Consider the following 15,542-nt stretch of genomic DNA (forward strand, 5'->3'; position numbering starts at 1 on the left):
TTTAAAAATCAATAAACTGTGATGGCATATAAAGAGAGACTTGCTTCGTTCTCCTCTGGGGTGTTTGAAATGAATTACAGTCGAGTCTGACTTGTTTTTGGAACAGCTGTCACTGTGTTACAGCATATGTATGTAAATGCACAGATACAAACATTATCACCGATTCATTTGCTTCAGGGGAGTTTACATTTAATAGTAAAACTTTACAAATACAATGGAAAAAATATCGAACACCAAAACAAGTCAAACATTCAAAAACATGTATAAAATGATGCTTTAGACCGGTTTTCACTTCACCATTCTGGACTTCTTGATTTTCTGTATTTCTTTAGAGCTCAGGACTAACATACCATTCTTGAACCGGCCAGCCTGTCCAGTCAGCAGAGCGCTTGATGTCGACTTTCTTTTTTTCTCCCTGTAATGATGAAAAAAAGAGAAAGAACAGCTTTATGTCTGACTACAAAGTAAATAACAAGGTCTAAAAAAGCAAGTTAATTCAAAATCAATCTAGAAATTACCTAGCACTCATAGAAAAAAAAAAAACCATCAGTACACTTGGTGAAATTTTGGAATAAATCGCCTGCATAAGATAAAACTGCTTCCTTCACATCACAGAATCATTCTATCAGGACTGATAAACATTTCCTTACTTTTCTTTATTATTCTGCTTTTTCTTCTTTTTGGTGTCCTAGGAGAATCAAATTGAAATGTATTTATTTTCACGCAGCATATGATGGTTTAAAATTAAAACAGTACTTGGCAAAAAGGTAGATATTAAGATTCCTGTGAAGATTCCTAGAGACAGAGACAAACTACATTGGGACTTGGAGCACAATCATACGCGATATCTTCAGGAGACTAGCTGTATCTCTTCCTTTTGTTCCTATGAACAGCAGCACAGTACAACAACACTCCCATTTGTGGAAAGAAAAATCAATAAAGATACAAGCAATTCTACCCCATCAGTGAAACAGAGCAACTCACCGACTTAATTTCTTCCTTTTCCTTTAACTTCTTCTCCTTGATCATTTGCTGGTAGACTTTGTAATTGGTGTGTTCTTTCTTGGGTGGCTGTGAAGGATGTAAGCTCTCAGGTGCTGCCTTGTATTGCCATATCTTAGTTAATGTTCTAAGTCAGTGTTTCCCAACCCAGTCCTCGGGGAACCCCAGACAGTCCACATTTTTGCTTCCTCTCAGCGCACCTGTACCAGGTATTTGGTGTTCCTGATTGGCTGTGAGCTGGGAGGGAGCAAAAACTTGGACTGTCTGGGGTTCCCTGAGGACCGAGTTGGGAAACACTGCTCTAAGTGCTCCTCCATACCTTTGCTCCAAGCATGATGGCTCTTTCCTGCTCAAACTGCCTTCGCTGTTCCTTCTGGAAGCCAGTAATTCCAAACCTATGAACTTCAAACCGCGCCTTTTAAGGGAGAGTAAAAATATGAATATAAACCAAATGCAAATCAATACCTTAAGGTTCTATTTTGAATCTAGATAAAAAAACAACTCTGCTAACTTTATGACCTGGTTTCTGTTCAACCATAACATTATTCATTACTTATTTACCTTCTCTAGATTGAATCTATCAAGGTCCCCTTTGTCATCCTTCTTTACTTGTTGAGGCTGAAAAGAAACATCATAAAAAGTCACAACTATCACAGTGTAAATCAAAGTGTTCAAAAATTAGATTACATTTATTATTAGTTAATTGACAGTCTGAATCAGTTCGACGCAAAAGCCTAAAACCAAATCTTTAATGATGTTTAAGTTGATAGATTTAACAGGCTATGTTGAACAGTCATGTCAGATGCAGAAACACCTTTCTCCGGTAAAAGCTTTAAGATCAGTTGGCTAATGGAAATACCATGGCACGCACAGTACAATAAACACGCTGGATTTTCCATAAAGGCAGTGAGGATTTAATAAACAGTACAAAATGACTCTGCATATAAAACATACCTCTTTTTCTGGCATTGTGGCATTTGTTTTATTATTTTTCTTCAGAGGATCCTGGAAAGTCACGACCTCTATTTGTGCAGATGGGGCTGCACCACCGGCTTTGCAGGTGTCTGGTGCATCCGGCACCATGGGTTCGGCTGGACTACGCGGTCCGCAGTCATTTTCATCAATGCAGTCCGAATGGGCAGCGTCTATGTCTATGTCGTCTACGGATGTATAAACCTCATTTTGCTTCTTCTTCTTCTTCTTCTTCAACTTTTTTTTCCTTCGTTCTCTTGGTCCGTCACCTTTTGGACATTTAACAATTAAGACTGATCATTTTACCAGAAAATAACTTTGACAACTGAACTGACATTGACATTTAATGACCGCACATCAAAACTATTATAGTCAAGTCTTAACACGTAGGTAAGCAGCCAGCCATGTTAGTTAGATTTAAGTCACTATAAAATAATCAGATCATTTCAAAGAGCGAGTGTCGTTTGTACTATTGGCACAAACACTCGGCCCGTATTACAAACTAGCTAGCATGCTGATTAGCTGAAGACTTACCAAAATCATACAACTTATTCAACACCTGGTCGAGAAAACTATTATCCAAATCGTTTTCTATTACTTCTTCATTCTGCGAGTTCATCCTAGCATGTAGTTATTAAAAAGGAGGATGTTATGTTTGTTAATATACCATCACATTACTACCTCCAGTTACAAACACATTTCACGTGGTCAAAAAAAAAAACCCGGAAGTCCGACGTTGCATGTCCTCCTTCGGCCACCGTAGGCGGACAATCTGAACAGGAAGTCATGTCTCTCCTGATCGAACGGCGCCGCCCATGTGAATCAGGCCACCTGTGTGGTATGTGAATATTTCCAAGTTCTGCTCTGGATTGGGAAGTGATACTTTGTCTTAGAGTCTACATCTGCGCTACATGCAGGCTTCAACCTGAGTAATTTCCTTGTTTTAACGAATGGCATCAAGAACTCTGTACTCGGTACGTAATGCACAAACAGTGCCGCCTAAATTTTAGCTAACCATAACGTTCTTTGCTAAGTATCCCCAATGAACACTGCAGCTGTCATTCTGTTTGCCCCATACTTATGGGACTGTTAGATAACCAATAAACAGGGAAAGTAGATTTATTATTAATACTTCTTCCTTATTAGTATGTATGGAAATATAAAACAGCAAAGAGAACAGGAACTAAGTTAAACTCTTTTATTTAGTTGTATTTTGCATTAATGCGGATATCTAATAGAACTAACAGAGTAAAACTAAGTGACATTACTGTATATAATTATGTGAACTTGTATTTGCACGCGAAGCAAAGAGACCCAGCTTTAAAGAAGAGAGATGACTTCGAGGATATCCTGGAAGAGAGGAGAAACAGCAGCGACCTGAAATATGCACTGAAGTGTTACATGCCGGTTCTTTACAAGGGGGTCACACCCTGTAAACCGAGCATGATAAAGACTATGGTGCTGCAGTCTGAGCAGCTTCGCTACGTTGTTACCGAGGTGAGAAAGCGAACATTTAACACAGCGATGGTAACGTTAAACATTCGGTTACAGTTCAAGCAAAGATAACAATTGCTCCGACAGACATAGTTATAAAAGTGCTAAGAGTTAGAGTAGCAAAAGCCAGAAGACAATGGAAGCTAAGAAAATAAAATCCATGCGCGGAGGAAAAAAAAAATGGGCTCCGAGGCCAACTGGTTAACCCCCACCCCTCCAGCCCGTCCAGTCAGCCGTAAGTGTCAGAAGTTACGAGTGGATCTGTGTGCTATCTTAGTCATGCCCAGCACGTGAGCTTGTAGCATCGATGGTGTGGGATGAGCCTGAGCCAAGCTTGCTGAACAAGTGTGTTACCACGCAGTTAATCCATCCATTTCAAGTCAAGGCTTATACATGGAAAGTAGAAGTCATATTTTGTAGGAAGCATGTGTGCATCAAGGTATATGTGGGCTGGCGTGTGGCTCAGCGCATTAGGACATTGTGCGTCTGGTTGTAAGGTCGCTGGTTCAGATTGTCAGCAGAGTGATTTCTCCCTGCTTTGGATTTGTTGCTTTGGATGCGAGCATCTGCTAAAATATACCCTGGATGTGCTGGCAGTTTGCTGCATAGGATACAGACTTTTAAAATAAAATATTTTCATAAAATGAGTAAACCCACACGAGTGATGAGAAAACGTGAAGCAACACGCACATCGAGCGTCATAAAACTTCTTTTATATTTAGCAGCAATTAGATTCACACCCACATCTCTAGAAGCGTGAGCCAATGCTACTGCCTTCTGGGGGGGCCAGTCGTGATGAATTATGAATATTAACACACCTGATAGTGTTGTACTTTAGGAAAATAGATATTGTATTTCATTCTTTAGTGCAAAGAGGTTTGATCTGATTACACAAACAAACCTTGAAATTGCACCTGCGACCAGGTAGGATTCCTTACCTGGAAAAGGGCGTGGCGTATGTCCTTAGAGGTTGGACCAGTTTTTCCAGTGATAGCTGCTGCTAGAGCCAGATCTGGGGAATATGCACGCTCTTCACTGCCTCGACTGCTCAGTGCCGCCATGTCGATTATGCTCTCAGCTGTCGAAGGAGACTGGGGAGGCCACTGAGGTCATCCAGGGGGAGGCCTTGGCCATCCTGGAGGAGATGGCACATAAGCTACACCTGGGCACCGTCCGGTTCTTTGCCTACATGCTCAACAAAGCCTTCAAGGTCCTCTACCAGAGGATCCGCGTGAATGAGGATGGCATCCAGAGAGTGAGTCCTCCACAATCTGCTCCGTTATTGCAAAGGGGCCTTTAATCTGATTCATTTGATCTTTAATCCAGGTTGAATTAGTTCAGATGGCACCTGCCAGAAGTTTGACAGACTTCTTTGCTATTTGTGACGTGGTGATTGCACATTTCTGCCGCCAGCTTCAGCAGGCCATCCAGGAGCATCCCCTGGTGCTGCTTCCAAGCCATCGGAGTTACATGGACTTCCTCATCGTGTCCTACCTCCTGTACACCAATGATCTCGCCCTGCCAGTCATCGCTGCGGGAATGGGCACGTATTCTGAGACGGCCGCTGTCGAAATTCCCCAGTACCCGTTACTGACCAAAAAGATGTGGGGACAGGTGGATGCTGGAGATGAGATTACTTACACGTGACTGATGTGTCTTACATGGCTTTCCAAAGCTCACAACATCCTTGTACGGCATCCTACATTTTTTTCCCACCCGATACAAAAGTGGAAGTTTTAGGTTATCAGAGATTTGTGTGTCTCGAATATTGATGCCATCCCTAACTTCTGGTTGGCTGTGAAATCTCCAGACTTCCTGGGTATGAAGTTTGTGGGAGAGATGTTACGAATGTCCGGCGCTTTCTTCATCCGGCGCTCATTCGGAGGGGACAGGCTGTACTGGGCCGTCTTCTCCGAGTACGTCAAGACGATCCTGAGGGTGAGCGCCGTCTCCAGACAGAAGAGAATTCAGGGCCCTCACTGTCTCCAGCGTCATCCCACACTTTGCTATTTATCAGCATAATGACGCAGATTCCCATATGCTAGTTTGAATCAACGTCTTTTAAATATAATATTTTAATGTCGCATCACTTTGCGTTTCTAGTTGACTTATACTTTCTACCTACAGTCGCGGCTCTTCCACATTGTGCACAGTATGTTTAATAGCTCAGTGTAACAGTTTAAATGCTAAAAAACTCGCTACTCAAAACTGAGGTTAAATACATTTCATTTATTGAGTAATTTGTTCAGTGGAGCCCTTCGATGCTTGGCTGTCCTGGGAACCCAAATATGGTATGAGCCCCCGAATATCTGACATCAGTCCCAGTGAGTCCTAACATGGCTCATATGAATTTAATCCCTAGAACGGATATGCGCCGATCGAATTCTTCTTAGAAGGGACGAGAAGTCGAACGTGCAAGTCTTTGACTCCCAAAGTAGGTAAGAGTAAATTTATGGTCCGCAGTCTTCATCTGTCTTCGTCTCTTGAGCAGGTTGCTGTTCGATCTCACAGTCAACTTCGCAGAGTGCTCCTTTGAACATCTAGGATATATTTCATCATCTTGTCCTCGTCCTATTCAGGCCTTCTCAGCATCGCAATGGAACCCTTCTTCAAGGGGGAGGTGTTCGATGTTAGCATGGTGCCAATCAGCATCAGCTACGAGCGGGTGCTGGAGGAGGCCTTGTATGCCCGCGAGCTCCTCGGGGTGCCCAAGCCCAAGGAGTCCACGTCTGTAAGCCAGTCCATCTCTCAAGGGCCCATTGTTCTGATCATTCTGTGTCGTGTCTTTGAAATGCATCTAGGCCAGCGTTTCCCAGTCCAGTCCATGGAGAGCCGCAGACGGTTCACGTTTTTGCTTCCCACTGGGAGCTGGGAGAGAGCAAAAACGTGAACCGTTTGTGGGCTCCCGTGGACTGGACTGGGATATGCTGGGACTCTAGGCAGACAGCCAGCTGCTGCCTCAATCCGTCAAGCTCTGTCACTAAGTGACATTTGGAGCGTATTGTTGTCTCAGCAAAAATAAAACTGCGTAGCTTGTCGAGTGACCACTACCTGCTTTGTTTATCCATGTGTTCTTCTTGCAGGGACTTCTGAAAGCTAGGAGGATCCTCAGTGAGGACTACGGCAATATACACGTGTATTTTGGTCAACCGGTGTCCCTTCGCAGTCTGGCCCAGGGCAGAATCAACCGCTCCCAGTACAACCTGATGCCCAGGTAATCCTCGTCAGAATCCGTAAACAATCTAGTCACCCTAGGCAAAGATTATTTACCGGAAAGATTGTTTTTGATTGTTTTTTTTTTTCCCGGTTTTGAATTATGTTAATTTCCAGCCACCGCAAATATTCGTAATACTTAAAGTATAATCCCTGATCTCTTTTCCGAGTGTCCCCAACAAATCAAGACGGTCCAGGCATTGCCAGGTATGGCGAGGTCTTCTGGGTAGTGTAGCACAAGATAGAATAGGCTAACGTCTTAGCACTAATAATCGCTTAGTGTCGAATTCACAACTGAATCACTTCGTAATTACTCCAGCCCATGGAGTGCTTGGGATGAAGGAGGACGATGGTGCCCTGTGGTCTTAAAGGCCTGGAGTGGCCTATCAAGTCAGACCGCTCATGTGACTTTCCTAGACACATCTCCCGGAGGCCCGGCGAGGACGTCCAGGTGTTCGTGAACGACGTGGCCTACAAGATGGTGCGTCTTCAGGAGGAGAGCATGGTGCTGCGACCCTGGGTTCTGGTGGCCACCATCCTTTTGCAGAACCCGCACGGCGTGGAAGCGGTGTGGCTCGCCGAGCAGACAGCCTGGCTCCGGGGGCTGGCTCAAGCTTTTGGGGCCTTCCTGGACTGGCCCGGTATGGCGTTACGTCACGTGCGGCGCATTGCCGTTCGCTTATAAACCTCAGTCTTTGAGCTCACGTGGTGTCATCACCACCGCATCGACAAAGAAAGAGAAGAGCAGGAGAGATGGATGACGGCGGCGGCTTATACAGTTCATGTGAGCAAAGGAATTCAGCAGTTTGGCAGGTGTAGGGAGCTAATTCCACCATAAGAGGGCGATGGTGGAAAATGCTGCTATCCCCAGTAGCGTGATACTTGAGGGCAGATACTGGGCTAGATAGGTCTGTCGCTAAGCTGGGTGCCTTGAGCTTTGGCCATGATGACATGTTCTCAGCTGGAGGGAGACTCAAAAAGCATGAGAACTCGAGCCATTAAAGCTTTTTAACCTGTCGACTTTTCCGTATGTATCTTTCGGGCAAAGAAAGAACAGTAGCGGTTTTCTAGGTCAGCTTCAGCTGTCTGCCATGGGTCTGTGTAGCAATACCTCACCCGGAATTAAGAATGACGTGAAAAGCTGTGTTTCTGCAGCGCAACGCCACCTGCCCTAAGTGAAATCAGCCCTTAAGTGCAAAGATAAACAGTGCATCCTGTCTACACCTCTGCCGTCTTTTTATCACTCCACTTAATTTGCTTGCTGGGGGCTGTAATTTCCACTGAGTTGCTTGTACTCTGAAGATGACAGACCCCCTAGCAGAATCATTCTACTCCGCCATACAGCCCTGATTCTGTTTAGGACGCTTCGAGAATTTTTCAAGAACTAATTTTTTAAGAATCACAGTACAGATTCTCATATCCGACAGCACTGGGAGCCAGGCGCTGTTGGATTGTTGAATTTTTTTTTTTAGATGGCTAAGTGTTACTCTTGAGCACTGAATTGTAACACATTTCTTACACTTTTTATATACCACTTTAATGATTGTTGTACTGTTATTTTAACATGCTGAAATGTCACTGCTGGATTCAACACAAGAGATCGTGAGGTAAACAGTAGTCAAGCGGAAAGACTCCTGTAGCCTTCTGCTCTGTAGGCGTGCACGGGAACTGATATGTACTGCATAGTGCTCTTCTTTCTTTATTAAGAATTTACACAAAAATAGTGCCATTGCTGCTTATTGTGAATTTAACATTTTAATGCTGGTATTTTTGAATAGTTCCGGTTACTTGAATGCTGGATACAAGAGCTTTTTTTCTGTAGCTGGTTTTTTGAAACTCTGGTCCCCGTTACCTGGACCCAGATGGTGTCTTTTTTTCCCTCCAATAGTCCTTCAAAATAAAAGTCCCAGATCTTGGTGACCCCGCCCCTTTTGTGGGTGTGGCTTCCCAGCTATGTGTGTGTGCCTATGCTGACGCGAGCCTCCCTTGTCTTCCTAGACCACATCTCTGCCAGCAGGGCGGTGGCCTCTGGTCTGGCCCTGCACCCCAACCTGGTGCGTGCGGAGAGGGGCCGCGTGCGGCTGGCGACTGAGCCGAAGGGCCCCGGGGCCAGAGCCCCGGAGGAGGACCTGTTTAACCACGCCGTCACCGTGCTCTCCTGCGCCTCCTACAGGAACCAGGTCCTGCACGTGTTTCTGCGCCCTGCCCTGCTGGCCATGGCGATGGATGTCGCGCCCACCTCCAGAAAAGGTAAAGGGGTGGAGCCAGCCAAAAACCGGGGACCTGGGTGGCGGCTGTGCCGTGCTCTGTAACACCGTGCCGTCCGCGTCTTTCAGACGACGTGTACAGCTGCTTCGGCTACCTGAGAGACGTGTTCTCCAACGAGTTCATCCTCTGTCCTGGAGCGGAAGTCCAGGTGAGGTTTTTCACCACGTGCCTCAGCGTGTGTGTAACCATATCTCAGCCCCCATTTTGGGGTGGGTGGGTGACCCCCGCCGTTGAACGCGTCCCCTCCTTCAGGACTTCGACGAGGCCTGCTTTCTCCTGACGAAATGCAGCGCCATTCAGATCCTGAAGCAGGACATCGTGGCAACAGAACGGGGCCGGCCCACCCTCTCCTTCCTCTCCGCCATGTTTCAGCCGTTCCTGTTGGGTTACCAGGTATGGATCCCTGCTGATTTAATGCTCCTCATCGCTTGTAGCTCATCGTCTCCACAGGCAGGGGGTGGTTCTTGCCGAGAATCCCCCACTGACCGTATTACGCACATGTGGGAGGCATCGAGGATGGGCTGTAAATATTACTTTGTTGGCAGCTACTTCGTCTGTCCTGCTGTGATCCATTTCTATGGATCTGAAGCCCTTATATCTCATAGGCATCAGCCTCTCTCAGGTCCTGGGCATTCCATACGCCAGTGCTTCCCAATCCGGTCCTCGGGGACCCACCAGACAGTCCAAGTTTTTTGGAGGGAGCAAAAATGTGGTCTGTCTGACAGGGAGCTGAGAGGGAGCAAAAACATGGATCATATGGGGGTTCCTAACGACTGGGTTGAGAAACATGGGTGATCCTTTGATCATCCGCCCCCACATTGCTATGGGCAGTCGGATCATTTTCACCCAAATTGCTTCCACACTGGACTTGGCTCCAGTCCTCAAGGTGCCTCCTTTTCCCCCCCGGGGCAGGTGGTGTGCCGGTACCTGTGCGAGGAGGTGGCAGAGAGCCTTCCCGAGAAGAGCTACGTAGCCGGAGTCCGCAGCTACGCCGTTAAACGCATCCTGTCGGGTATCCGAAACGTCGCCGGCGCTTCTCTACCTGTAGGTGGCGCAGTAGTTAATCGCCCACTTCAATACTCCTCCTCTTGTCCCCGCTTACAGGGGAGCTGGCGTGCTTGGAGGTGCTGTCTTCAGACCTGCAGAAGAACGTCCTGGCGGCCCTGCTGAGGATGGGGGCCTTGAGAAAAAGCAAAGCGTAAGCGCATGTATACGTCCGCCAGCACGGAGAGATAGAATACGACTGATACGCAGGAAGTGAATAGCTATAACAGGGGTCCCCTGTCAGCTGTGGCCGTGATATTAGGTGGGACCATTTATCACACTGATTTCTGAGGCCTCTCTCGTTGACGTCCCTTCCCTTTGTCTCAGAGGCGAGCTGGTGACTCTCCGCGTGAACAAGTCGGCGATAAACACGATAGAGAACACGCTCGGTAAGACACTTGATGAATGAAATTTTGCGTGATTAACAAATCTTTCCCCGGAGTCCATTTTTATCCCACTTGGGATTCTTGCTCAGATCATTCACTCATTTTATTGACTTTTCCTGTTTTTTTTTTGTTAACTGCAATAGGCTGATGTTGACAGATGCGGCTTTGACGAACGCATTGATCTGTTTTCGTTAGCCAAGGCTTCGCTTTTAATAGCTTATGGATCGGCGCTCGCTCTGATTTACCAGCGACGCCCCGGAAAAACCTGGAGATTTGTGCGTTATGCCAAGCTCCGGCCTGTCAGTCTTGACCGTTCCCTTTCGCCTTTGTCTCTTTGTGTAGGAGGCCGGGTCTCCACACAGAAACCCGTTCTGGCCCGACTGTAACTCACAACTGAGGATCCAGGCCGTGTCCTCGTCCACACGACGCCGAGTCACCCGAAGACGGCGCGGTGCTACTGTCCTTACGCTCTTTTCTTTTAAAAGAGACTTAACACATTCCCATTTGGGATGCCGCTTCCTACATCAAAGCTGATAATCCCTTTTCAAATAGTGCTTTAAAAATAATTCTACAGATATGCTATGAAGCATCACCTGCTGTTACTAACGTGGTTTGAAAGCCATCGGTGGGACATCTGATCCACCGTCCTCGACACACAAGGCGTCTTCTGGCAGACCCCAAATACTCAAAGAAACGAACCAAAAGCCAGTGACTTCAGCCAGGTCATTCTAACCTTTTTTATGCGAGATGTACAGCTCTAACGTTCGATGTTATTCCTGTTCCATGCACTGTGTTTTGCAGACTTTATTTTTTTGTTACGTGGTGATTTACTCCAGTGTCATTGTGCACTTTGGATGGTTCTCTTGTGTTAAGGGAGAGTGTGTGGTTATTAATGAGTTTAAATCTTGTTAATTTTGGATTCCAGCAGAGCATCATGACAGTAATACATATGTGTGACACCTCCCCCCCCATTATGTATTACATTATGTAGGGTATGCTTGTGTGATTGAAGGTGAACGGTTCTTTTTTTTTTTTTTTGTCTCTGTTGATGTGCCACCTTAGCATTAACCAAATCAGTCTGTCAGTCCACTCATTTTTGGAAGAACTCCAGACCAGGGTCACCTGTTTTCCATGGATGTGAAATTTACAACCAACTCATGGACCGTTCAGTGTTTACTTGTATGCCTTTAAAAAATACAGCAAGGGGATGTGGAGAAGTGTAGATCTCTGAAGTGTCCAAGACTAGTGGCAAAGTGACTTTACAGAACCAGACATTTGTCTTAATGTACTTAGGATCACCTTGAAGTTGGGTGAGATGAAGTTTTGCGTTTAGACCTACAGTAACAGGAGGTCACTGTGAGTGCGTTTAAATGCTCTTTCCCACTTTTTTATTCTGCTGACTGTCATACGCATAAGGTCAAAATAATGTTCCCAGGAATTAGCCTGTTCATTAGCTTGTTTTTGTTTATCAGTGCCACTAAGCTAATACTGAATAATGTTATATATGGTGATGTTTATTTTTGTTTTTTGGCCACATGTAGTCTCTGTCAAAGAGCTGATGGTGAACGCTGTGATGTATGGAGCTGCAGATGATGCTGGCTGAGAATCACATAAATAAAAGTTGAAAATACCAAAAAAATAATAAAAATAAAACAATAAAAGCTTTTTCCATGAAAAGAACGCGCCGTTTAGTTGGCCACTAGATGGCAGCCTTGTGCCTTTTGAATCACAAACGCTCAGCAATGGCGGGATGCGCTTCGTAAAAGCGGTTTGGCCATATCCATTGCGCTATTCACACGTATAAAGTGGCAAATGTGGAACGGGGGGCTAATTTGGACAGTTTTAGGTTTTTGGTAACCGTCCCCTGCACTGTTTTGTCCACACCCCGCACTGGCCCCCTCTGCTTTGCCGCAATGTGCCGGGGTCGTGACCGCAGCAAAACGTGAATCGGCCGACGTGAGCCGGATGTCGCCGGGGTGACGGATTGCATTCCCAGCCAGCCCTCCTGTTCACCCTGTAACCTTTGGCGGACTCAGATTGATTGATTAGATTAATTTAATTGCACACCCCCTGCCAATTCAAAGGGATCTGCATGCAACAGGGTGCTCTGTCTCAATGGACACCCTTTCCCTCAGCATGCCGTTAAACCACCGTGGTCGCACCACCGTGAGGCTGGGGGCGCTTGTAAAATTAGTTATTTCCGGGTTTTTCCGCACTCACCAGAATCATGCTTATGTGTCAGATCGTGCAGAACGGGCAGAATAATAAGCGTGAGACGAGTAGAGGGACCCACTTTGACACTCGCGCTTTCTGACATAGGCTCATGCAAGAAATCATACGGCAAATCTGTCTTATTCCACTATAAACCTAAAATTAGCTACATGAGAAGCATTGGGGTAGTTTGCAAACCCTACAGACTATTTGCAAGGTAATAAAACTGTTACATACATGTAAATGAGGGTGCAGACTTGTCTCAAGTTGAAAATCTCACTCCAGCCAGCTGACCAAAGTTGGCGAGACTGGAGGGAGGAACACTGCCTGCAGCGCCCCCTAGGGGCTAAGGCTGAAACTACATGCATGTCCTGCCATGCCGTACATGTACCTTTTATCGCCTTCCATGTGAGGGCGCCCCTCGCTGTTAACCCCCCCCCCCCCCACCTCAGCCTTCACCAGGGAGCAAACCCATTAGCAGCTGTGTGTGTGTGTTTGTTTCCGAGCTGTCCTCTCCGCTGAATGTTTGATCGCCGTGGGATTTCTCCAAATGCCAGTTTGACAGGAAAATAAATAATAATCCTCTGATGGCGACCGCAATGAAGTGACAGCCTGGAGATGATTTAATAAAATTCAATACAATCTAATAGAAGTGGTGAGCCAGAGCCCCAAGAGAGCCATTTCTCTGTATTTTTGCCATGATCTCTCAAATACACATTATCAGTTGGGGAAAAAAAAGTCAGACGCAGTTACGTAGCTGTCGCAGCGAGTAAAAACAGGACAACCAGAATCATCCTCTCTTGCAAAAATGTGCCCATCGTTGTGCAAAAAAAGTGAAATACGAAAGACCTTATTTGACACCACATGGATGAGAATGTTTCAGGTCCTACGATGTTTACAGGAGAGGTAATTGCGCTGCTCTGTTTGTGCGGATGTGTTTACAGGCCCAGCGGTGCATTTATAAATGAAAAATAGAGTATAAAATCACCGAGTCACAGCAACCGATGGAACTTGGCTATTATGAGCGTTTATGTTTTATATTTTCTGTGTGTTGGCTGTATTTTCAGCAGAATGACTAATGGTTTCACATTGAAATCATTGCTTTTCATAGATTCAAGAATCTCGGGGTTACAGGCTGTCCCCAATTTACGCACAAGATCCATTCCCTAAGGCTGCCTTTAAGTTAAATTTGTCGGTAGGCCGAAAAAATAATTATAGTGTTGTCCTTCTTCTTCTTATTATTATTATTGGTATTATTATTATGCAGCAATAGTAAAAGTAACTACAGTACTGTGCCTCAAGCCAATGATCCGCCACGCAATATTTTGATGTCACAAAGTAGCGCATGCATTTGTTATTACAAACCATTGTAAACCCATCCGTCCGTCCATCCATCCACCCATCCATCCAATCTCTCAGCTGCATATCCTGTAAGCCATTCAACTTAATCAGAAGGTTACTGGTTCAAACCCAGCCTCAGCACGTTTGCTGGTCCTTGAGCAAGGCCTTTAACCCCCAGCTCCCTGGGCGCCGCTATGGGTGGCTGCCCTTTGCGGACAGCTTACTCTACAAAGAGCAAGTTGAGGGAGGTGTAAAGAGAATTTCCTCACGGGGATCAGTAAAAGTATCAATTATTATTATTATTATTATTACTTATACCAGTTCTTATTTGAAATGGGTGAGATTAATTTTAGGACTTAAATTTATAATTTGCATAACAAGCTATTGATAAAATGCATAATTCTCATTTTTATAACAAATGTAACATCTGCCATCATAACCTTATTTACCAAGAGGAGCACATCCTCTGCTGAAGTAGAATATCTGTAACTCTGCAAGAAAAACTTTGGATCCCGTAGTTTTCCTGCTACAACTTCTCAGTATTATATTATACCTTCACAGTAATATATTATGCAATATTATAAGTGTCCCCTCAGCTTTGCATACAGAAGTATATTTAATCAGTGACTACTCATGATGCATTACCTTGCATACCCTCTGGCTACAGAACTGCATTTCTGCATTACGGAAAATTTAATTATGAAATTACAAAGCACCAGGTTGATCAGCACAATTTAAATTAGCAAGTACACTGTGTTAGCCGGGCTGGCTGTGGCCTTACCCAATTAGCATGACAAAATTAGCTCCTTTGAGTCCCGATGAAACTTTTCATTACGTGAATTGCGAACTACGGTTAATTAAAATTAGCAGATAGGTAAACTTCCAACCTTTTCCTTAGGATTTCTGTTCTGGGGCTGGAGTATAGTCTTCGTGATCACAGTTAGTGCAACACTGATTTCTTTTCATTTAACAGATACTTTTATCCCAAGCAATGTACACTTTTTGGTGTTGAGAAAGGAGGGTGAGATGTTCCATGGAGCACCTGGGCTTTAAGGGCATTACTCAAGACCCCAGTGGTTCCCAATCATTCCATCAGCCATGGTTTTTGAACCAGCAACCTTCCATTCGCAGGCACAGCATCCTAACCCAGTATTTCCCAATACGGTCCTCAGGGACCCCAGCAGTACATGTTTTTGCTCCCTCCCAGCTGCCTACCAGGATGGTGCAAAAATGTGGACTGGTAGGCAGGGAACTGAGAGGAAACAAAAACATGGACACTCTGGGAGTCCCGAGGACTGGGTTGGGAATCACTGTCGTAACCCTCTGAGCTGCACCCCACCCCCGCAGACACTCAGCGAGAGAGTAATGGACTGGCTCATGACACAACCGGCTCTCTAGCTTATATTTCGCAGTGATTGGCGAGATCTTGAAACATACAATATTTTAATTGAAACAATCCCCTCCATTTCGCGAACCAACCACAGTCACGTTCGGCGCAGTGCTCGATCCACCAATACGTGGGATTATTCCTTGATCAAGAACAATAACTTAACGTGTGAATTTAAAGTGCAGGAAAATAACAGCATTGTTAGTAGCAATTAGCCTCAGCCA

At 45.3% G+C, this 15,542-nt stretch overlaps 2 protein-coding genes across 2 annotated transcripts; one reads left to right on the top strand and one right to left on the bottom strand.

The window, feature by feature from the left end:
• Positions 1-167: 167 nt before the first annotated feature.
• fsaf1 (40S small subunit processome assembly factor 1) lies at positions 168-2,748 on the bottom strand. The gene is made up of 7 exons (XM_023797173.2): positions 2,509-2,748; positions 1,957-2,243; positions 1,564-1,620; positions 1,322-1,417; positions 985-1,071; positions 651-688; positions 168-415 (listed from the first exon to the last, which is right to left on the bottom strand). The coding sequence occupies exons 1-7, from the start codon at positions 2,591-2,593 to the stop codon at positions 289-291; spliced, it is 777 nt and encodes a 258-aa protein (XP_023652941.1). The 5' UTR covers positions 2,594-2,748; the 3' UTR covers positions 168-288.
• gnpat (glyceronephosphate O-acyltransferase) lies at positions 2,739-12,059 on the top strand. The gene is made up of 16 exons (XM_023797171.2): positions 2,739-2,948; positions 3,280-3,471; positions 4,547-4,723; positions 4,882-5,011; positions 5,279-5,406; positions 5,831-5,906; positions 6,048-6,199; positions 6,552-6,682; positions 7,099-7,322; positions 8,680-8,931; positions 9,018-9,097; positions 9,202-9,342; positions 9,862-9,961; positions 10,054-10,147; positions 10,321-10,382; positions 10,722-12,059. The coding sequence occupies exons 1-16, from the start codon at positions 2,925-2,927 to the stop codon at positions 10,763-10,765; spliced, it is 2,007 nt and encodes a 668-aa protein (XP_023652939.2). The 5' UTR covers positions 2,739-2,924; the 3' UTR covers positions 10,766-12,059.
• Positions 12,060-15,542: the final 3,483 nt, after the last annotated feature.

The sequence above is a fragment of the Paramormyrops kingsleyae genome, chromosome 19 (genome assembly GCF_048594095.1).
Source record: "Paramormyrops kingsleyae isolate MSU_618 chromosome 19, PKINGS_0.4, whole genome shotgun sequence".
NCBI classification, from domain to species: domain Eukaryota; kingdom Metazoa; phylum Chordata; class Actinopteri; order Osteoglossiformes; family Mormyridae; genus Paramormyrops; species Paramormyrops kingsleyae.